The 24,957-nt window shown below is 36.8% G+C and overlaps 1 protein-coding gene and 1 pseudogene across 1 annotated transcript; one reads left to right on the plus strand and one right to left on the minus strand.

The window, feature by feature from the left end:
* Positions 1 to 659: 659 nt before the first annotated feature.
* Positions 660 to 7,525, plus strand: LOC133678801 (uncharacterized; annotated as a pseudogene).
* A 12,175-nt stretch (positions 7,526 to 19,700) lies between these two features.
* Positions 19,701 to 23,339, minus strand: LOC133678168 (receptor-like protein 9DC3). The gene is made up of 2 exons (XM_062100398.1): positions 20,192 to 23,339; positions 19,701 to 20,031 (listed from the first exon to the last, which is right to left on the minus strand). Exon 1 carries the CDS (start codon positions 23,271 to 23,273, stop codon positions 20,214 to 20,216), a length of 3,060 nt encoding a protein of 1,019 aa, XP_061956382.1. The 5' UTR covers positions 23,274 to 23,339; the 3' UTR covers positions 19,701 to 20,031; positions 20,192 to 20,213.
* Positions 23,340 to 24,957: the final 1,618 nt, after the last annotated feature.

Genomic DNA, 24,957 nt, shown 5'->3' on the forward strand with positions numbered 1-24,957 from the left:
ATTGAGGACAAAGTTGGCAAAGGGAGAAGCAAAGACCGAACAATTGCTAGAAAGTCAGAAAATGATGGAGAGTCACATTCAAATATTAGATACTGCTAATAATTCTCTATCCAGAAACAACTTGATCCATACTGAAAGAATAAGGGAATTTCAAGAGCAAATTGACCGAGCTGTGGCCGAGGCTCATTGGCTAAGAGTGGAGGCTCGTCAAGTTGGAGGGGACATCGCGAAGTATCAAAGGAGCATGAATAACACCAATATGTTTCTAAAAGCTATAGCTAATAGAGGCAGTGCCTTTCCCCCTGTAATAGATTAAGATGAATCATTTGTTGTAATGAAAGTTTTTATGGGTCAAATAAAAAAGGCAGAGATCTTTATTTATTATTCAAAGTGTGTATACGAGGCTGAAAGCTCAGATGGTAAAAGGTTAAACAGATCTCCTCTCGGCATTGCAATAAGTATCAGATGTAGATCTAACCACGCATCCAAAGAATAACGGTTGTTATGTCACCCTCCCATGAAATAATCCATGCCCAAAATGTTGCATTCACATTCATACATGTTTGAACATACACTTATGAATTGTCATAATGCTGCACGCCAGGTGAAATATAGGTCCCCCATTAAAACACACTCATAACACACGGTTGCGAAAAAAAATGGAAAATGAGGAAAGAACTCAATTGGATGCTCAACATCAAAAAGAGTTGAACGGTTTGAAGGAAGATGTCGCTAGGCTTACTAGTCTGCTCGAGCAAGCTTTGAAATCCAAGTCTGGAGAAGGAACATCTTCTCAACCATCGTTCACAGCTCAATTTCAGCCAATGCCTACAGCTCCCTTCATTCAGCCACCAGAACATCATGATGTTGCTCATTTCCTACCTGCTCAACCAGCATTCCCGATAAGGATTCCCCATATTGTTCCGAGAGAAGAGGAGCCCCAAAGGGATAGAACGGTGGACGAGGATGGTCAAGAGAAACTAGCTGCTTTAGAAGAAAGAATGAGGGTCATCGAAGGAAACAATTTGTATGACCCGATAAAGGCTGCCGAAATGTGTTTAGTGCCTAATGTGGTTATTCCCAGAAAATTCAGAGTACCAGAGTTTGTCAAGTATACTGGAACTCAATGCCCGATAACCCATCTTAAAGCATATTGTAATAAGATGGCGGAGGTGGTTCATGATGAGAAGTTATTGATCCATTTCTTCCAGGACAGTCTGAGTGATGCTGCTCTTGCCTGGTATATGCGTTTAGATAACATCAAGATTAAAGGTTGGAAGGACTTGGTGGACGCTTTTATTAAGCAATATAAGTTTAATATGGATGTTGCCCCAGATAGATCAAGTCTACAAGCTATGGAAAAGGGAAGTAAAGAGTCTGTAAGAGAGTATGCCCAAAGATGGCGTGAGGCAGCTGCACAAGTTAACCCTCCATTGCTAGAGAGGAAAATGACGGGTTTATTTTCCAACACTTTCAAAACCCCGTATTTTGAATACTTGGTTGGTAGTGCCGCACAGAATTTTTCTGATCTGGTTTTCATAGCTGAAAGGATCGAACATGCTATTCGAGCGGGAAGAATTGTAGATCCAATGGGAAAAAGAGGTTTTGTTGGAAGGAAGAAAGAATCAGAAATTCATAATGTCGAGAGGGGAGGAAGAGGAAGGAAAGTCTACCAAGATAATTATAACTTCGAAACCGTCACACCTACTCCTTCCATATCCAACATAAAATTTGCTTCACCTACCCACAACCAAAATAACCCTGCGAACAACCAAAGCAACAATACCTACCGCCCAAGAAGAAATTTCTCAGAGGAACAAGTACAACTTCCGCCATTGCCTCTAACTCTCACTGAAATGCATAAAAGGCTTCTGAGCATCGGCCAAATAGCACTTGTTCCTCTACCCCCTTTACAACCACCATTCCCTACTTGGTATAAGCCTGATCAAAAATGCGAATACCATGCTGGTGCCCCTGGTCATAACATTGATGGATGTATTGCATTCAAAAGGAAAATACTCCAACTTATCAAAGCGGGGTGGATTTCTTTTGATGATTCCCCGAATGTAAAATCCAACCCTTTACCAAACCACGCTTCAAGAAGTGGGGGAGTCAATAGCTTGGAGGTGGGAAAAGAGGGTAAGACAATGCTGAAAGTCACAAAGGATAGTTTGTATGAGATGTTGAAACAAGCTGGATATCTTAAAATACCAGTCAATGTGCAAGCTGTAGGAGGCATGAGCGAATACTGCAAATATCATCAGCAGTTTGGACACGATATAGACTCTTGTGAGGAGTTTAATTGGGAGGTGGAAGGCATGATGGCACGAGGGGTTTTTAGATTAACGAAACATGAAGAAGATGATTTGGTAGGAACATTGACTAGTTATGGCAATAAGGAGGAAGTTTGTCGATATCAACCAACTGAAAGGGGTCCCCCTAAAATGATCCTAACCAAGCATCCGAGTACTACTAGCGGAAATTATAATGCCTTGCCTTATAATTATGGTTATTCCTTTTGTAACCCAAGTCTTACCCCAGTCTTCAACGCCGAGGTAGGAGGACTCACTAGAAATGGGAGATGCTTTACTCCCGAGGAGTTAGAAAACCATAAAAAGGATAAAGGAAAGAATGTGGTAGAAACAGAGGAAGTTAATAAGCCAGTAAGTGATGAAGAAGCTAATGAGTTTTTGAAATTGATGAGGCATAGTGAATATAGCATGATGGAACAGCTTAAAAAGACGCCAGCTAGAATTTCCTTGTTGTCATTGATATTAAGTTCAGAACTCCATCGGAATGCCCTTCAAAAGGTTCTCAACGAGGCATATGTTCCACAAGACATCACATATGATTCTATAGAGCATTTAGTGGGTAGAATTCAAGCCACCAACTATCTTTACTTCATCGATGATGAACTAGATCCTGAGGGGGTCGGCCATAATAAGTCGTTGTACATCACCGTAAAGTGCAAGGATTGTGTTATTGCGAAGGTGCTCATAGATAACGGCTCTGCTTTAAATGTGTTACCAAGACATGTGCTGGATAAAATGCCTATTGATGCCTCTCACATGAAGCCCAGTACCATGACCACCAGAGCATATGACGGGTCACCTAGACCAATCGTCGGGAATATTGATGTTGAACTGGTTATTGGCCCTCAACCGTTCCAAGTAACGTTTCAAGTAATGGATATCCATCCATCATACAGTATTTTATTGGGGAGGCCTTGGATCCACGCAGCTCGAGCCGTCACATCCGCTTTACATCAGCGACTTAAATTCATCATCAATGGGAATTTGGTGACAGTGAAAGCTGAGGAAACTCTGTCAATGACAAGAAATATATCGGTCCCTTACATAGAAGCTGAAGAAAGTACAGATGGAAATCTGCATGCGTTTGAGGTAGTAAATGCTGAATGGGTACCAGAAAATACTACACGAAGAAAGCCAGAAATTTCTGATGCAGTAAAAATGGCTGCTAAATACTTTCTAAAGCACGGGCTGCCGTTCCAGTATGACCCTGCAACAGGAATGCCGGAGAGGATCAATGCGATAAAGATGAAATGTGCTGGTCAGAGGTTCGGTTTAGGTTTTAAGCTACGAAAGACGGATTTCAAGAGAGCAATCGAGTCTAAAAGGGAAAGGAGGTTGGCTCGAATCGAAAGAAGGGAGCCTAATGAGGGCCGAATCAAGATCCCTCCAATCCACATAACATTCCCACGACCTGCACAAGTGATCAATGCTGGAGGTGGAATTGAGAGGATGAGCAAAGAATTTAGCGGTGCTACCATCCACTATCTGGAAGAGATCAACAAACAAGAACCCCAAGGAGGTTTGGAAGATGAAGAGAGCCCCTATGAAGAACTACCCCAACTGACTGTGAGTGCCCTAGAGGATGGTCTACCTGAGTTTGTGAGAAGATTAGCTGAAGGGAAAGAGTTGAACAATTAGGAAATTCAAGAAGTCCCGATTATCTTTAAAAAGTAAACATTTGTTGATTGCTCGCTTTTCATGTTTTTCTGCATTTTGTTTGAATAAGTTTGCGTTGCCAATAATCGTGGCTCAAGATATTGGCAACAAGATTTTTGTTTTGAGCCCTTCTATCATTTCAAGTTTTAATGAGATCATGCTTTGTTTTTCCCTTCATCATGCCTTCTAGTTTCACCTTTTCCATTATGCACTCATAACAAAGGCACTTTCCGCTTTCAGGGAATCTGAAAGCGGGACAACAATAAACTTACAAACCCATTGCATTGAGAATAATTGGCCTAATTTTGATAAAACTATAACTTCAACGGATGGGGAAGAAGCTGGTGAAGATGACATTGAGGAGTTCTAGAAGCTTATAAAACAATCCGAACATGCATGGGAGCCTGCAAAAGAGGAATTAGAATTAATAAATGTAAGTACTGAGCATGACAAAAAGGAGTTGAAAATAGGGATGTTGATCACTACAGATATGAGGGGTAAGTTGGTCGCCCTTTTACGGGAGTATGTGGATGTTTTTGCCTGGTCATACGCTGACATGCCCGGTTTGGATACTGAAATAGTAGTACATAGGTTACCTTTGATTGAGGGTTGCCGATCAGTCAAACAGAAGCTAAGAAGGACAAGACCTGATGTATTTCTTAAGGTCAAGGAAGAGATAACAAGACAGTGGGACGCGGGTTTCTTAGAAGTAGTAGAATATTCTGAATGGGTGTCTAACATTGTTGCGGTTCCCAAGAAAGATAACAAAATCAGGGTGTGCGTGGATTTCCGGGATTTGAATAAGACAAGCCCGAAGGATGACTTCCCGTTACCTCATATAGACGTGTTGGTGGACAATGCTGCTAAGAGTTCCACTTACTCTTTCATGGATGGTTTCTCCAGCTATAATCAGATTAAAATGGTTGAAGTAGATAAGAGAAAGACGACATTTATCACCCCATGGGGAACTTACTGTTACAAAGTAATGCCATTCGGATTGAAGAATGCTGGAGCAACATACCAAAGGGCAATGGTAGCACTTTTTCATGATATGATGCACAAGGAAATTGAGGTCTACGTGGATGACATGATCGCAAAGTCCAAAGATGAAGAAAGCCACATCCCAGCTCTGAGGAAATTATTCGAGAGGTTGATAAAATATCAGTTGAAATTGAATCCTGTAAAGTGTACATTCGGGGTGAAATCAGGCAAATTATTAGGATTTGTGGTGAGTAATAAAGGCATAAAAGTGGACCCCGACAAAGTAAAAGCCATACAAGACATGCCCTCTCCAAAGACCGAAAGAGAAGTTCGAGGCTTTTTGGGACGCTTGAACTATATTGCTTGTTTTTTCTCACAACTTACAGTTACATGTGAACCGATTTTTCAATTACTCCGAAAGAAGAATCCTGGAACATGGGATGAAAATTGCCAAAAAGCTTTTGATAAGATCAAGCAGTACTTACAAAAACCACCATTGTTGGTACCGCCCGTGCATGGAAGGCCACTCATCCTGTATTTAACTGTGACCGAATCAGCTATGAGTTATGTGTTGGGGCAACAGAATGAGTCGGGACGAAAGGAGCAAGCCATCTACTATCTGAGTAAGAAGTTCACCGAGTGTGAATCCCGTTACAGTATGGTAGAGAAGTTATGTTGTAGCCTAGTGTGAAGTACGAAGAGGTTGCGACAATATATGTTATACTACACTACTTGGTTGATCTCAAGAATGGACCCACTGAAGTATATCTTTGAAAAGCCATACACGTCGAGTAGAATAGCTAGATGGCAAGTACTGCTGGCTGAGTATGACATCATCTACATGACAAGAAAATCAGTAAAAGGAAGCGCAATTGCTGATCATTTAGCCGATAATGCTATTGAGGATTATGAGCCATTGAACTTCGACTTTCCTGATGAAGATGTGTTAGTAATGGAGAAGGAAGAGAAGAGTGGTTGGTGGGCCATGTATTTTGACGGCGCAGTAAATGTATCAGGCAACGGGGCAGGTGCTGTGATAATTTCCCCAGAAGGAAAGCAATATCCTATCTCGGTAAAGCTGCACTTTAGTTGTACAAACAACACAGCTGAGTATGAAGCTTGCATCCACGGATTGGAAGCTGCATGAGAGATGAAGGTAGGAAAGTTAGAAGTATATGGAGACTCAATGCTAATAATCTGTCAGGTAAAAGGTGAATGGCAGACAAGGGATGAAAAATTGAGACCATACCAGGAATACCTCTCCAAATTGGCTGGAAGCTTTGATGAAATAGAATTTACTCACTTGGGGAGAGACAAAAATCAGTTTGCCGATGCGTTGGCTACCTTAGCTTCTATGGTTATAATTGCTTGTGGTGCCAAAATTCAACCTATAAGCATCGAGATCAGAAATTCTCCTTCTCATTGTTGTTTGATAGAAGAAGAAACGGACAACGAACCATGGTACACAGATATAAAAAGATTCATTCAGCATCAAGAGTACCCGTCGGGAGCCTCGAAGGTAGATAAAAGAACCTTAAGAAGAATGGCCATGAAGTACTACATAGATGGGGAGATTTTGTATAAAAGGTCATTTGATGGGACTTTGTTGAGGTGTCTGGGTGATCTGGAAGCCAATAAGGCCTTACAAGAAGTGCATGGAGGGATTTGTGCTACCCACGCAAATGGACACATGATGGCTAGGCAGATGCAAAGAGCAGGTTATTTTTTGGCTGACCATGGAGAATGATTGCATAAATTTTGTTCGAAGGTGCCACAAATGTCAAGTTTATAGCGACAAAGTCAATGCACCTCCTGCACCCTTATTTAACATGGTGTCTCCTTGGCCCTTTGCAATGTGGGGAATAGATGTGATTGGGCCTATTAATCCAAAAGCCAGTAATGGACATCGTTTCATCCTTGTAGCGATTGATTACTTTACCAAATGGGTAGAGGCCTGCTCATATGCCCATGTGACTCAGAAAGTGGTCAAACGGTTCATCGAGAAAGATCTAATCTGTAGATACGGTGTACCCGAGAGAGTGGTGACTGATAATGCTCAAAACTTCAATGGAAAGATGATAGCGGAGCTGTGCACAAAGTGGAAGATCAAGCATTCCAACTCGTCCCCTTACAGACCTAAGATGAACGGCGTCGTAGAAGCTGCTAATAAAAATATAAAGAAGATTGTTCAGAAAATGGTGATTACTTACAAAGATTGGCATGATTGGCTTCCTTATGCTCTCCATGCATATCGAATAGCAGTGAGGACATCAACCGGGGCTACACCATACTCTTTAGTATATGGAATGGAGGCAGTGGTACCATTGGAAGTAGAAATTCCATCTTTAAGAGTCCTCATGGAATCTGGACTCGAGGAGACTGAGTGGGTCAAGATACGATACGAGCAGCTAAATATGATCAGCGAGAGAAGGTTAGCAGCAATTGGTCACCACCAGTTGTATCAAAGAAGGATGGCCAAGACATATGACCGAAAAGTTCGCCCAAGAGAGTTCAAAGAAGGAGATTTAGTATTGAGGAAAGTTCTATCACTACCAGGAGAAGATCGCAGTAAATAGGCGCCCAATTATGAAGGACCCTACATAGTGAAGAAGGCATTTTCAGGAGGGGCATTGTTGCTAACAAGAATGGATGGGGAAAACGTAGTTAGGCCTGTGAACTCTGATTCTGTAAAGAAATATTATCCATGATGTATAAGTCTTTATCAAATCAATAAATAAGATTGGGCCAATAATTTCTCCTTGCACACTTTCCATAAAAGGTGCTCGCAAATACCAAAGAACCCGCAAATATACCCTTGCAGCCTCGCATGATCTCATAGACCTAATCCATCTCTTTTTACCAAAATCCATTTCCCTATTAGAGTTTTTGAAAAATTGATCTTGCATTTTGATTTCAAAAATAATTTGACGTTTATTCAAAACAAAAATTTTGACATTCTACTTGTGAAATGACAATCGAATCAAGCAACTACATCATTGAGGTGACTAAATTATAAAAAAAAAAAGAAGAAAAAAGACCCTTACCCCATGACTCTTGAATCATGTGTTTTTAAATGGATGAATAATGATATGAAGTGAATTCATTGCTCATGATTCATGAAATGCATCTTTGCAAAGGCCAAACCATCATACTGGATGAGGGCAAAGTTTATTAATCTTAGTTGTTTGCATTTGAAATGAGGAAAGGTCATCTTTGTTATTCCTTTCACGTTCTGAAATAAATAAATCCCTTGCAATCCCCTTTTGAGCCTGAAACATTTTTTTTCTTTCATGAAAAACCCCGACTAGGACCACACCCCACACTAGGGGGCAAGTGAACATTGCAATGAGAAAAGATGAAAAAGTCATGAGAAAGCCAAAAAGCATAAGAGCTCAAGAAACTCAAATGCTAGGGGGCATGCCTAAATCACTAGAAAAAGGTGACATCTAAGATAAAGTGAGTATGCCCTAGCAAAAAAAAAAAAAACGGCAAAAGAAAAGATGAACGACGCCAAAATTCAAACTATTGATAGTGATCCTCAGTCTTTGAAACCCTGAAACACTCTTTGAGCCTTATGAATCATTTTCTTTCATAGCCAAGAACCACAGCCTACGTTACGTACCTGTAGAAGTCCTTTCTAATCAAGCAAGCAAGCAACCTAAGACAATAAACAATGCTCTCAAAATGCAAAGAATACTTTTTCATAAGATTCATGACATCAAGAATAAACTACTTATTATTATTCATGTTGATAAAAATGAATGTTCAAAAAGAGACAATTTTTCTCATACAAAACCTCGAGCTTTTTCTCGAGCCCTTTATTTTGAAAAAAACAAAACAAAAGGTCACCTCATAATGTCTTTTCACCAAAAACCTCATTGCCAAACACGAGCAAATAATCTATTTTCCAAGAAAGAAAATAACCAAGGAGTTGCAAGATTTCAAAAGCAAATTGTTTTAGATTCACATCGAAATAATTTTTGTTTTCAAAATGCAAGATCAAGATTTCGAGATTCATTCTAGACCCATATTCCTTCACCAAACTGAAAATGAGAGAAATGAGAGAATGGCCTCTTAAAACTATTATTTGTCTAAGTTGCTGACAGAGCACACTTGGGGGCAATGGCCAATACAAGGGGGCAACATTGTGTTTTGAAGAAAAAATTATAGAAAAAGAGATGGTAATTTCTTTCAACAAGACAAGGGGGCATTTTGGATTATGAAAGACAGCTTGATCCTTTCAGCAAGTGACACCGAATGTTTTTAGCAGTGAGACGAGGAGTAATACATGATCCTCTCAAAATTACTCGACGAGACAGAAAATCTCTAGCAAGCAAGTCGGTCATGATGGGCACCACAAAGGCTGAGTTGTGTAAACAAATCTAGGAATAAACTTACATGGGCCAACTCGAGTAGGCTAGAAGCCAAACGACAAAGATGACTCAAATCAGAGGTAGCAAGTCCTCATCAATCAAGCAACAAGAAGACTAGAAAGAGATGGGGGGCCTATATTTCAAATCAAGTAAAGATGCATGCATATCATCTAAACTTTGAGACTTTGGACAATGAGTTTTGCAAATTTCATAAGTGAAAATTCTGACGGAATCCATCAAAGTAGAAAGCCAACTTGAAATGGCCAAGATTGAAATTACTTTTGAAAATTTTTCACTTTTGAGAATTTGTCAACCTGGGCAGGCCTCCCATGAGAATTAAGCCACTTGAAAAATCTCTGTATTTTTCCACCACCTTTCATTTTCCATTCCCAAGGTAGTGCATGTTTTATCCTACCTTTTTTTGAGTGCGCCTTCGAGCCCTCACCTCATTTCTTTTCGAGTGCGCCTTCGAGCCCTCGACCATCAAAGGTAGTGCATTTCCTATCCTACCTCCACTTGAGTGCGCCTTTGAGCCCTCACCTCATTTCTTTTCAAGTGAGCCTTCGAGCCCTCGACCATCAAAGGTAGTGCGTTTCCTAACCTTACCTCTTTTTGAGTATGCCCTCGAGCCCTCATTTCAGCACGCCTCTAAGCCCTCATTTCCTTCGAGCTTCCATCTCTTGAATAGTGCACCTTCAAACCCTATCAGACCACTTTTGAAAAATCCTCGCATTTTCCCCCCTGGGCAGGTAACCCATTACAATGTGACCATCTTTGAAAAAAATCCTCGTATTTTTCCCCACTGGGCAGGTAACCCATTACAATGTGACCATCTGCGAAAAATCCTCGTATTTTTCCATTGGGCCAGTAACCCATTACAATGTGACCATTTTTGAAAAATCCTCGCATTTTTCCTCTGGGCAGGTAACCCATTACAATGTGACCATCTGGGCAGGTAACCCTTTACAATGTGACCATCTGGGCCGGTAACCCATTACAATGTGACCATCTGGGCCGGTAACCCATTACAATATACCAACTGGGCAGGTAACCCATTACAATGTGACCATCTGGGCAGGTAACCCATTACAATATACCAGCTGGGCCCAGCCCCCAAAATAATAAAAAATAATAAAAAATAGAAAAAAATAAAAAATAAAAAATAGGAGAAATAGAAAAATATATGTATGCATGAATAAAAATAATATAAATTTACCGGTTTATTCACCAACGCCAGAGTCGGGAGTAAAATACTGGTTAAAGTTTATATTATTTTTATTCGCTATATTTTATTTTATTTAGCAAGAAAAAAATATATGTGCATGTATGAAAAATAAATTTATTTATTTATTCACTGACGCCAGAGTCAGGAATAAAAACATTGATTTAATTTTATTTTTTTAACTACATAAGAAAAATAGAAAAATATGTGAATGCGTAATAAAATGAATTTAGTTTATTTGTTTATTCTCTAGAGTTAGAGTTAGGAATAAAAAAATATTAATCTAAATTTATTTTATAGCTACGTAATAATTACCAATGCCAGAGTTGGAATTATCCGTAGTCGAATATTCACTGACGCCAGAGTCAGGAATATCGTGAATAAATCATCAGAATGTAAACTAATAAATGTTTAGCAATTTAAGACAAAACCAACAATGCAGTCTGCCTCAGGCAGAACGTTTAAGGGGTGATAATATCTTCCCTTTTACGTAACCAATCACGTACCATAGAATCTCTGTTGACCAGTTAGGGTTCCTAGTAACCATAATACTAGGTGGCGACTCCTCAAACAAGATCTTTTCCCCTTAAAGAACCAGATGCCAGAAATCTGTTCTTTTTCCATAATCAAGATTATTTTTAGGGCCGCCGCGATGTCGGGTGCGACAATTAAAATCATCAAAAAACACCTAAGAAAACATCAATTTAATATTTCTTCAAGTGAAAAGTAATTGCAAGAGTACTTTGAAAAATAGTTTAACCATATTAGAGAATTATATAAATCATATTTTGAAGTCTCACTTAATAGTTTAAGCTTTTGGGTGATATAACTTTTTAATATGGTATCAGAACTTTAATGATCAAGCAATCACGAGTTCGAATCCCACCATTTTTATTCTCTCTTCTAATTAAAATTTAATTAATAGCACAAGGTAATGTGAGTATATACAAGTTTCAAGTTTAAAAGTCTTTCAATTGAAGGAGTGTGTTAAAGAGTAATATAATATTATATATTGAGGTCTCATGTGTTAATTAAATAGTAATATAATATTATATATTGGGGTCTCACTTAACAGTTTAATCTTTTAAGTTAAGATGGTTCTTTGATATTGTATTAGAAAATTAACAGTCACGAGTTCGAATCTCACCAACCTTATTGTATTTGATAAAAATTAAGCATAAGATAGTGTGAGTCCATGTAAGTTACTCGAGGAAGTGTGTTAGAGAATTATATAAATCATATATTAGGGTCTCACTTAACATGTTAAGTTTTTGGGTGAGATGGTTCTTTTTTGACAAACCACGATACAAAACGCAAGCGGACAATTTTTGTGCAAAATCATGAGGGGATTCTAAATTTAAGAGCAAGCTATTTAATTTAAATTTATTTTATTGTTGCTAACGAACTCTTCTTTGTTTCCTTTGCATGAGTAGCTTATAGAGCAAACGGTTTCGTATTGTATAATCTACGTTCACAAACGAAGTGGCTCCATGATTTTTGTTGAGAGTAGATAATATCCCTACATTTACATTTGCAGCAAGTTTATGTGGTAATCGTCATTTGGTGCTGAATATGGAATTGAAGGTTGAATTATTCAATTGCAAATATTTCTATACAAGTAGGTCCCTTGGTTGACTAAACAATAGTGTTGGAAACACGGCAATATTAATTTTCATAATTGACATTTTTTGTGGAAATTATTTTTGACTATTCATATATAGTTCATTAACTAATGAAGTGTTGGTCTAGTGTTTAAAACACCGTTATATCCCTGCAATGATGGGAACACAAGTTTGATATCTAGAAAACACACTTGTTTAGAGGGGCAGCCACGAACCCCGAATGGAACTAGGTTCACAAATGAAGTGGCTCCATGATTTTTGTTGAGAGTAGATAATATCCCTACATTTACATTTGCAGATCTTCATTTGGTGCTGAATATGGAATTGAAGGTTGAATTATTCAATTGCAAATATTTCTATACAAGTAGGTCCCTTGGTTGACTAAACAATAGTGTTGGAAACACGGCAATATTAATTTCCATAATTGACATTTTTTGTGGAAATTATTTTTGACTATTCATATATAGTTCATTAACTAATGAAGTGTTGGTCTAGTGTTTAAAACACCGTTATATCCCTGCAATGATGGGAACACAAGTTTGATATCTAGAAAACACACTTGTTTGGAGGGGCAGCCACGAACCCCGAATGGAACTAGGTTCACAAATGAAGTGGCTCCATGATTTTTGTTGAGAGTAGATAATATCCCTACATTTACATTTGCAGATCTTCATTTGGTGCTGAATATGGAATTGAAGGTTGAATTATTCAATTGCAAATATTTCTATACAAGTAGGTCCCTCAGTTGGCTAAACAATAGTGTTGGAAACACGGCAATATTAATTTCCATAATTGACATTTTTTGTGGAAATTATTTCTGACTATTCATAAATAGTTCATTAACAATTTTAGGTAAAGATACGTAAAGATGATATCCCTTCATATTTACATCTGCAGAAAGTGTATGTGCTAATAGATATATACATTTTGTGCTCTAATTAATTAGAAATTGTTTTGTAGCTCGTCATCTGGTCTTCCTCCTTGACCTCCGGAAAAGATGGAACTGAATGTTGAATTATTTAATTGCAAATATTTCCATACCAGAAGGTCCCTTAATTGACTATACAATAGCGTTGGAAACACGGCAATATTAATTTCTAAAATTGACATTTTTTATGCAAATTTCTGAATATTCACAGTCCATTTACAATTTTAGGTAAAATACATCCAGGCCTCGAAATTAAGTATTATTTAAGTATTTAATTAGTGGCCTTGAGCTGAGTTTATAATATTCAAATTAATAATTTATAAAAAATAAATTTAAAATCTGAGGAATTAAACTATATCTTTTAAGTTGACATCCCTACATTTACATTTGCAGGAAGTGTATAATTAATAGATACAGTTTGTGATCTCATTGCAACTTCTTTTTGGAGCTCGTCTGATGGTAATTGTTCTTGGGGACATCTACCGCTCTATGCCTAGGTGGCTTCTAATTTTAATACTAATTAAATCTTCTGCAAAATGCTGTGAAATTATTATTGTGATTATTAACAAGAACAAGGAACTGCTTACTTGAAGGGTTAAACAATTATACGTTTTTTATCGGAAAAAATAAGCATTTATAGTTTAAAAAATAACATTTCCAGGCTGGGAATTCAGGCAAACACAGATGCTACACATCAAGAACATTGCAAAAATGATTCATTGACAAATAAGACTTCCCAGTAAAAAGAAGTTCATAATTGGAGCACAAGATCAGAAGAAAACGTTCATTGATGAATGACATGTGTGTTGAAGCATGAAGTTTAGTCTGATCCAACATAATTTAATATAGGCCCAAGACCTGTGTATTATATTATTGTACGTAATCATATATATTCAGTTTAATTTTTTCAATTTAGTATTTTAAGTTTAGTAGGATTCATTGAACTATATAAAAAAACACTTGTATATAACAACAATTAAGGCAAATCATAACACAATTTCAGCACTATCAAGCCTCAAGGCTTCTCTTGTTCTTCTTCCACTCTTTGAATCTCTTCTTGTTCTTATAATGTGAATCTCAGAAGCAGGCATTCTTCCCACCTCTGGACTTTGAGCAAAAGCTCTTAAAAAAATTGGAAATTCTATATGACTTGTGCTTGATCCCCTGGGAAACATAAGTGGCCGTAAACAAAGAAAGGAAAGTTCAGCGGAGTCACGATCTAAACTACCTCTTTTTATGGGGAATCACTTACGACTTGGTCTGTCCTTTTTCTTGACCCCAAAGTCTTTGTTTCTAGTAAATAATTTCTCCGCAAATTAATGGTGCTAATAATTAATTTTATAGATATTGGAGGTGGAATTTTACATGAAAATATTTTTAGGGAAAAAAATTTGTGACTGCTTAATGTGAATGTTCAGAGAAGTTTTTCTAAAGTGTATTTAGGAATGAAATTTATGTGAAGCTTGCTTTACATACTGAATTTAATTTCCAAAAAAAAACCACAATATTTCAATAATTTACAAACGTAGTTAATTCACATCTTAGGTATGTGGCCATGCATGATTTAAGAACCAAAACGTAGATAAAGTATACAAAACATTATTATGTCTGTTAAATAACCATCGTTGGTCAATTTTTGTCGTTAAAACAATCTTTTGAATACCCTTTTAATGTTTTGAAGTTCGATATTGAATATATCATCCATTTTTCTTTAGAGTAGTTTTTTTTTTATAATCATCGAACAGATATTAAAAAAACCATTAAACTAATAACCAAAGTAAAATATAAGGACAAGATTAAAAAAAAAAAAACCAAACTTAAGGGAAAAAAATTTGACCTGCTGCAACAAAAAACAAAAAACAATTACCTAAAATTTCTTATCACACCTCTTTAGAGTAATATTAATGCATATAAATCTGATCATAATCAACAAAATTTCTCTGTTGGTGTCAAATATTATTTATATTTATGTTAGGTGTATAGCATCTTAAGTGCTGTTTTCTATTTGATGGTTCTATTATCATTGTATTCTACTTCAAAATCAATAAAACTTTGATTATTATAAAAAAAAATCATATTAAATCATTATTGTTCACAAGTACTTGTGTACCCATCGAGCAAATCGGATGTGTCCAATTGGAGAGAGAATTAAATTTATGGAAGGAAAAATCTTGAAACCAAATATAGAAGATAAAAAACTGATCCATTACTCATAATAAAATACGTTCTAGCAAATTCCTCAAGTGATTTTAAATCTAATTAAGAGCAAACTATTTAATTAGAATTCATTTGTATTTTTTAGTAGAGATTCCTAATAACATTTTTTCTTGAACAAGTGATTTCTCCGCATGCACTCCTCAAATAATTTCTAGCTTGACAGACAGACAAACAAACAAATAAATCATATAAAATTCTCAAACAATTATATGTCACAGTTAATTACTTTTTGACATTTTTTATAACATTTTATTTATTTATTTTATAAGTTGGTGATTATTTTGTATAGAATGTTTAGGCACATATTGAATAGATATGATAACTGCAGTTACCTCACAAAGGGTGTAAGCAAAGGAGAAAAAAAAGAAAAAAAAAAAAAGGAAAAGTAAATACTTGAGATATATAAAATATGACTAAAATGAGAAACCCTCCGTCAAACTATCGTTTTATATTATTTTAAATGACTAAAATGCCATTAAAATAATTAGCATTTTAAATGAGTTTATGATTTGAAGTGGTAGTCCTAAAAGATCTTTCTTTTTTCAAGTCTGTCCCTTTCATTCACCTTCAAGTCTCCGCATCTAATTAAAATATAGTGTCAAACAAGTGGCGCAAAACATAGGACTGAAGGTTTAATACACGGCAATATTAGTTTCCACGATAATTTTTGTAATATAGGGCTTTTGTTAGAGAGTAATTGACTGTTTGAGATTCTTAATAGTAGTTATGTTTAAAGTGTTTTTTTGTTTAAAAATATATTAAAATGATATTTTTTTTATTTTTTAATAATTATTTTTAAAATCAGCACATCAAAAGGATCTAAAAACATTAAAAAATAATTTTAATCACATTTTTTTTTTAAATTTAAGAGAATGCGGTTTCAATCGCGTTCTTAAACGAAGCGTGTTTGAGAGTTTAGTTGCGGTTGCTTTTCAAAGTGCTTTTACTCGGAAATGTATCAAAATAATATATTTTTTAAAAAAAATTATTTTTGATATTAGCACATTAAAATGATCTAAAAACATTAAAAAATAATTCGAAAATAAAAATAAATAAAAATAATTTTTTTAAAAAATACTTTTAAAATAAAAAACAAACAGGAACTCAAAATCATATACATAATAAGAATATGCAATGAGTTTTTTTTTTCTTAATGAAATACGAGAGATTTATTGAATCACTGTTATAGCCATTAAAAACATAGCTTAATAGATAGAAAGAAGAGTATAGAAAAACTCAGAAGAGTGAGAAAACTTACTAGCACGACTAAATCCACATCTAATTAAGTCATCTTCTCTAAGAACTCCTTGCTTGACTAAATGATCTGTAACAATATTATTTCTTGTATATAATTTTCCAACAAATTAATAGTGCTCATAAATTCTGTAGATATTATTGAAAGTGGGATTTCTGCGAAGCTTTCTCTGTCCACTGAAATTATTTTCAAAAAAAAAAAATCAACACGCAAGATTCTTTTCTTTAGTAATTTACACGTATAGTTAATTCACAGCTTAGGCATATGGCAAGATTCTTCGATCAAATAATATTTTTATTCAGTCCCAATTTAAATTTAGGGTTTAAACAATATCTCAATTAAATAATATTTTATTTCATTAATAAATAATTTTCATCATACCAAGGGAATTAATTTGTAGATGTTTAATTGTATTGTAATTTTTCGACTTGAAAGATTTTGAGAATACTCCAATTGCATAACTTGGAAATTCTAGGGTTCTATCGTGGAAATGGAGGATTGCAAAAAAGGTTTTAGGGATGAGCGTTTGCACCGAAGGTTGCATATTCCGGCTATAAAGATGGATTTAAATAGGTTTTAGACCGACAATTAGAAGAATGGAAAAATTAGAATTCCAAAACTGGTGGGTTAAGTATTATAAAATCTAAAATTAAGCTAAAAATTCAAAATTCTACATAAATTAATATTCATGGTTTCGTCTGATGGTACCTATTAGAACTACGTACCTATTAGAAATTACCTCATACAACTACGTACCTAATAGAAATTACCACCGTCCCTTAACCAATGCTTTCCCTCATACAACTACGTACATCTTTTTCATCTCTAAAAAAATAGAAATCAAAATCCAAAACCATGACCCCCAGACAACCTCTCTTCTCTCTTCAGTTCACCACTCCCACCTCATTAAGTAGACAACATTGTAGTTTCGATATGCCATAATTTTTATCTGAATGTCCGCTTGAGGCTTGTGGGAACAATGTAAAAAAAAAAAGGGAATTTGAAGTAGTTTGAAGAGTTTGATTTATGTAATTCATAATCAAAATCTGGAATTAGCTAGATTTGAAGCAAAGTGTGCTACGTACAATGGCTAATTTTATCCTGAAAATTCCCATTTTGATCTGTGAGGTTAAGGCAAATGGAATAGTTGCTAATAAGCATTTCATCTAACATAAACACATAATTAAAGCAAAACATTGATGAATCTTTGGCAGAATGTCGATAGTTACTGGCCTTAGAGAGCATATTGTTAGAACCACTTAGGTGGAGATTAGTGGTTCGGTCTATGCCATTAAAGTTACAGAAAAACCATGCTTAGAGGTTAATTCAAGTAGGGTTGATAAAAAGAAGGTTGTGGAAAATTGGGCTGGGAAGTTGAATCCTTCCAGCTTTGATACTTTAGAATCCTCCAAACATGATTCTCTCAAATCATCATACGCTGCTGCTGAGTAATTTTGTTCTGAGGAGCCAATGGAAGCTGGAATAGATGGAGCAAGAATTGATGACACGAATGAGACTGCTGAATGTAGCCATGGTATGGATAGGGAATTCTCTTTTTGTGATCCTGGGTGAAGATGTACTGCCTGAAAGAATTAACAAGAAGGGTACTTTGAATATTGATTTGCTTTCTCCAGAGAAAGGTTCTTTGAGGAAATCTGTTGCTGAGACCCATGAGGAGACAGAAACAACCGATAGCGACCCGATAAATGCAACACTGCACTAACAAGCTTCCCTGCTACCATAGCTGCTATAAAAAGCAATGGAGTCCAAATTGTTGAAGAGCAGTCAGAGGAAAATTTAAATATTGATGGTGGGCTTATCTCTAATGCTTATATGGATGAGTGGAGGAATGGATCACAGTGTATTGGGCTAGAGGAAAACACACTCTCAATAGTTCCAGTTAGCACACATGAGCCTCTGTTAACTACTTACTATAAGGCTTCGGACCAACAACTGATCTCATTCATGCTTAAATGGCCCGGTGAAATATAATAAAAACAAGATGTTTGAGGTCTTCATCACACCTATAGCAGAACCAGAGGAGATAGCAGAACTAGAGAAGGAAAAGAAGAGAAGTTCGAACAAAAGAAAGAAGAAACTTTCCTTAAAATCAGCTACTCGTGAGGGGAGAACATCAAGAAGTAGAAAAGAGAAGTCTGCTAACCTGGAAATCACTGAAATGTCTATCTCAGATGATGAAATCAGAAACAGACACAAGGTTATATGCTCTGGCATGGACATTAATGTAATGGAGAAGGGGATCAATTCCCCTCGGCAACTGGAGCAACAAGTAACAACCACCTGTTGATAGTAGAATGGGAGCTAAAGCTTGCTGGGAAGTTGGAAAGGCCATTCTTTAGCTTGATGATGATAATGATCAGATTGGACACCTTGAAGGTTTTCATAGATAAAGAGCGGGAGGATTGGAAAGGAAGGTTGGAGTAACAGTAATGATCCACTAAGATATTCTAGATCTTGGTATGTTGTTCCCTCAGTTGGTCTTAATGGGGCCTGCTTTCTATATGGAATTCTCCCAGCTTTAATGTCACGAATACAATGGTAGGATATTGCATATAGAAAGAGTCTTTACATGGTACAATACTGATTGAGTGCTATTTATGGATTATTCCTCAAAGAAAGAATCGTGGAGCTATCTGGTGAATTTCAAATGTAACATTTCTAAGCCATGGTGCCTTGTTGGGGATTTTAATGAGACTATCTCTCCTTCAGACTGTAAGGGTGGGATAAATATTACTTGTTCTATGAAAGCATTTCAATAATGTTACATGGATATCCTTCCTACTAACTACTATCTTCTGTTAAATGATCTATATCTGATAACTCTGTCATATCCCCTGTTCACGAAACATAGCACACCAAGCAACTAGGTGTTTCCTTCAGATGTTTGGTTCTATGGTATTCTGGGTTTCTTCTGCAACATTTTATTGATTCTATGGTGTTCTGAGTTGCTTGCTTTTGAGAAGAATTAATTTTTTATTTATACTGATTCGTAAGAACAGTTGGGTTGAGAATAAAGCACCGATGCTTCGTGATATTGTAATTAGAGTTCCTTTGTGAGTTAAGTTACAAACACATTGATGTATTTATTTCTCACTATGAATATCTTTTCAAAGTAATGTGCAAGTAGGTTGTGTACTTAAAATCAAGCAGGATTTTCTAGTCAACAGTAACTGCTGCGTGCAATGGCCCTTTTTTATAGAAGTAACACCCAAACCAAAAAAAAAAAAAAACGACCAAAAAAACACCCAAATTAAGTGACTCGAAAAAATAGTTCTTAAATCGAATAAAACTAATGAAAAAAATAAATAAAACACAACCATGAAGGAAAACAGAAGCAGTACGAAAGAGGAATCCAGTTCACTTAATCTGCCACTCTAGCGTTCTTCTCATGTCAACTCCACTTGGTATCTCATAAGGCAGCGAGAATGTTTACTCGAAACTTCACTGCAATTTAGAAACACACAACTATATCCATGAGTACTAATAATTTTTTTATTTAATGAAACAGAAAGAAAAGACTAACCAAATGAAATACCGCAAAAAAAAAAATAGCATAAACTCTTGCACATAAAACTTTAAGATGTCAAATGCTTGCAGAACTTACTTCATGTTACTAGCTCCGTTGTTTAGTTTCTTCTTGCACCATTTCTACGAGCATTCTTCTTCGTTCTTCTTGCCTTCAGATTCCATTGATCTTCAACCACTTTCAGAAACCATGCTGGTTTTCTTGTCCTAAACACAACGTATCCCACTGTGACTCCAAACACAAACCCACATCCATACCCTACTGCCACATCTTTCCATCCAAATCCTTCTCCAAAGAATTTTGAATCATCTCCATCGTGAAAGTTTGATGGCTGCAATGGAGGTGCCTCGGCACTGTTGCATTCTTTTGGCATTGGAAATCCACATAAGCCAAAGTTTCCTTCAAATGAGCTTTGATCCAAAGTGGTGAATAGCTTTCCAGTAGGTATGGGCCCCTCGAGCTGGTTATGTGAAAGGTTTAAGACTGCAAGAAATGTTAGATCTGCCAACTGTACTGGAATCCTTCCAGTAAGCAAATTCGAAGACAGATCTAATGATTCCAGATAGGTCAACATTCCTATAGATGATTGAATATGACCTGTAAGGGAATTATGAGAGAAGTTAAGTTGTTGGACTGCTTTAAGCTTTCCGATCAACTTTGGAATCTTTCCTGTGAATTTGTTATTTGACAAATCAAGTACTCTACGAGTGCTTTGGATTTTCGTGAACTCAATCTCAAACCCTTCCCATGTCACTGCCATCACGTAGTATATATTAGGATCATAGGTCATTTTTGCTTCGAGATTATTGAAATACCCTATTGGCAAAGGTCCACTCAAATTATTGTTGGAGATGTCAAAAATCCGCAATTTGAAGAATGAATTATTAGCAGTCGAACTATTTACAAAACCCTGGAGTTTATTGGATTTTAGGACAAGAACATACAGCTCTGGAAGCGCTTCTAGAAAATAGGGAAATGTGTCCTCAATCTTATTGCCGCCAAGATCAAGAACTTGCAGCAATGTGCAGTTGATGATAGACGATGGTATTCTCCCTTCTAATTCATTGCCATTTAGGTTGAGATATCCCAAGTTATTCCCTTTTGAAAATGTTGAAAAGATAGTGCCTCGAAGATTATTCATGCCAAGATTCAAAATTGAGAGAGAGTTGCTAAAGTTCCCTAAACATTGTGGTATAAACCCACTCAAGCTGTTGTTGGACAAATCAAGGAGTCGAAGGAATTTAAGCTTGCAAATAGAAGAAGAAATTTCACCTGTTAATTTACTGTTGGATGCAAGAACAAGGGCTTCCAAGTTCTCTTGTTTGAAAATTGAACTTGGGATTGGACCGTGCAGGTTGTTTTTGCTCAAATCAAAGAATCTCAATGAAAAGGTATTTATTTGAGAAGAAATAGGTCCTGAGAGTTGATTATTGGATAAACCTAAATTTTCAAGGCGGGTTAGGTTACCTAAAAAATCTGGAATACGACCTAAAAAATTATTGGAATCAAGATACAAAGAATGAAGCTGCACAAGATTTTTAAGTGATGATGGAATCTGACCGCCTAAATTATTACCTGCGAGGTCTAATCGGGTGAGTTGTGTAAGATGACCAAGTAGAGTTAGATTTGACCTTATGATATTAGAGTTTCTAAGAGAGAGAACTTGCAACAACTTTAGATTAGTGAAGAAGTCATTTTCTAAACAAACTGAAATTCTTGTATGAGAAAGACCCAATAACCAAAGGGCATTACTCACATTGGATGAAGGAAAATAGCCAGTGAGGCCGCCGTTGAATGTCAAATCAAGTGATTTGAGGTTTGGCAGGAGAAAGATGTTACTTGGAAATTTCCCTTGCAATCCACAACCCCAAAGGGAAAGAGCTGACAAAGAAGAGGACAGATTCGCCAAGGAATTAGGTGTGACCAAAGGCATGTTTACATAACCCAAACGGAGACCTCTTAGCTTGGTTAGGTTTTGAATAATCCTGTCAAAAGAACTTGGTTCTACACTCAAATAGTCATTGAAAGAGAGATCAATTGAAACCAACTCAGTGAGTTGCCCGAGATCATCTGGAATTGAACCTGTAAGATTGCTGTATCTAAGATCTAACAGCTGGAGGTGCTTAAATTTTCTCACTGAGGATGGGAATTTTCCTTGCAATCCACATGAATAGAGTGTGAGTGATGACAAAGAAGAAGACAGATTCATCAAGGAATTGGGTACAACCAATGACATATCCACCCACCTCAGATAGAGTTCTCTAAGCTGGGTTAGATTTTGAACAAGCTTGTCAAAAGAAATTGGTTCTAGACTTAGATAGTCGTTTTCGTTTCCAGAGAGAGCAAGTGAAACCAACTCAGTGAGTTGCTCAAAATCATATGGAATTGGACCTGTAAGATTGTTATCTGCAAGATCCAACTGCTGGAGGTGCTTAAACTTTCTCATTGAGGATGGGAATTCTCCTTGCAATCCACAGGAACGGAGTTTGAGTGATGACAAAGAAGAAGACAGATTCATCAAGGAATTGGGTACAACCAATGACATGTTTACCCGACTCAGATCGAGTTCTCTAAGCTGGGTTAGATTTCGAACAAGCTTGTCAAAAGAAATTGGTTCTAGACTCAAATAGCCGTTTAAGTCTCCAGAGAGATCAAGTGAAACCAATTTGGAGAGCTGAGAGATTTCCGACGGAACTTGACCTGCAAAGACTGAGTAGTTTAGGTTAAGATGTGTCAGGTTGGAGAACTGGCCAAATCGAGAAGAAATATGGGAGCTATTGAAATGATTGTCAGAGAGGTCGAGCTTTTGAAGATGATGGAGGGAGAAGAGGGTGCTATTGGGATGGAGGGTGCCATAAAGCATGCTGCAAGCAAGGTCCAGTGCAGTGACTTGCCCGGTTTCCAGTTCACAAGTGACCCCATCCCACGAGCAGCAGTCTGTACCCTCTCTCCACGACTCTGTCTTGGGATGCTGGCAACGCCCTGAAGCAGAGCTACTAATGGAAAAGGACTCTTTGAATTGGAGCAAAGAAAGACTTTGGTCAGGAGCACAGAAATGAGATGAAGAGGAGTAATTTGATGAAGAAATTGTTGTGTGAAAATGGAAGAGAAACAGAATGGAAGAGAGAAATTGAGAGAGGGACAGTGGTGAAAACCCCATGGTGGCTGGCCTTACAGGATTCGAAAGTATATTAATTTGGAGTGTTGTACGAGAGATGAGAAAAAAAGATTTGCAATGGTACTATTTATACACAAACCAATCAAGATTTAAGTACCCAACGTAGATGAAAGTATACGAGAATTGTTGCATATGTTACGTCTATGTTAAATAACCATCATTTATCGATTTGTGCCACTAGAAAAATCATTTGAATACCATTTTAAGTGATCTGAAAACTATGTTTAAATTGTGAAAACACGTTGCCTAAGCAAGAGTGAGTGTTGGGAACGCGTTGCTTTTGCATGAGTTGCTTTTAGAGCAAACCGCTTCGTGTTATATTTCCATTACATGTAGGTCCCTTATACAATAGTGTTTGAATGATTTCTTGGCAATCCCCTTCTCCTTTGCAACAAGGTTTTTCTTTTTTGTTTCGTGAGTCTTCCTTTGGAAACCATACGGTAAGAGTTGACTCTTAACAGTGTTAAATATTGCATTGCAAATATTTCCATGCAAGTGGGTCCCTTAATTTGTTGATGACTGACGGTATATATGGGTGACACATTTAAAGACCAAGTCAAAGTCATTATTGATCTTTCTCACTGCTGGGAGAAACATCCTTAGCTGGGTGCTGACCAAATTTTAAATACGAGAAGACTAAACAAGAGTACTGAGTGTTGACACACGAGGCTTGCAGCTCAGTGGCTATGGCAGGCTTCGCCCTGCCTATGCGTCCTGAGTTCGAGTCTTCGAGTGTACCCGTACTTGAGGGTTTAGCTGCTGTGGTTAATTCGTGTGACTTATTCCGCCCCCGTCCCGGGTTCGACCCTCTATGTGTACGCCTGTCACCCCCGCGGTGCCTTACATGCTCCTGGGCTTGCAGGATGTCCAGCGGGCCGTGGGGAATAGTCGTGGTGCGCGTAAGCTGGCCCGGACACCCCATGTAAATCAAAAAAAAAAAAAAAGAGTACTGAGGGTTGGAAACACGGTAATTATACTAATGAATTCTTATTTGTTGCTTTTGCATGAGTTGCTTTTAGAGCAAACCGTTTCATATTATATATTTCCATACCAGTAGGTCCCTTAACTGACTACACACAAGAGTGGTGGAGGCACCGCAATATTAATCTCCATAATTGACACTTGTGCGAATTTCTAGCTATTCATAGTTCATTTAAAATTTTACCATTCATTTGTGACTGATATATCTTATTCTAGTTTAAAAAATAAAACTAACTAGAATAAAATTTATCTCACTTAGAATTTCATCCCGTTCCAAAAACTCCATCTAAATTTTATGAGTATATTCATCTTGATTAATAAAACACGTTTTGAAGCCATACGTGACTGCCAAGAACAAATCAGTGAGTCTCATGGGCCAAAGCAAATAATATATTGCTAATGGGGTGTGGTGTTACTGGAAAGTTCAGCATAATCAGGAACTTGTTAGATTTCTGAATGTCATACACATAGCAAAAACAATAAAACAAAATTATTTAGGAATCCCTAGAATCATGTTATACATATCTAAAGTTGTTTATAAATTTATTACCTGAAAATATAATCTTCTTCGACTTTGAATAATTATTTAAAGGGTAGGTTGTCATAAATCACAAGTTATCCAATTGTCTGACATCCAACAGTAATCTACACGAACCACTAGTGAGGAATCTCCTAAAAGCCTATT

Source organism: Populus nigra, chromosome 18, assembly GCF_951802175.1.
Source record: "Populus nigra chromosome 18, ddPopNigr1.1, whole genome shotgun sequence".
NCBI lineage: Eukaryota > Viridiplantae > Streptophyta > Magnoliopsida > Malpighiales > Salicaceae > Populus > Populus nigra.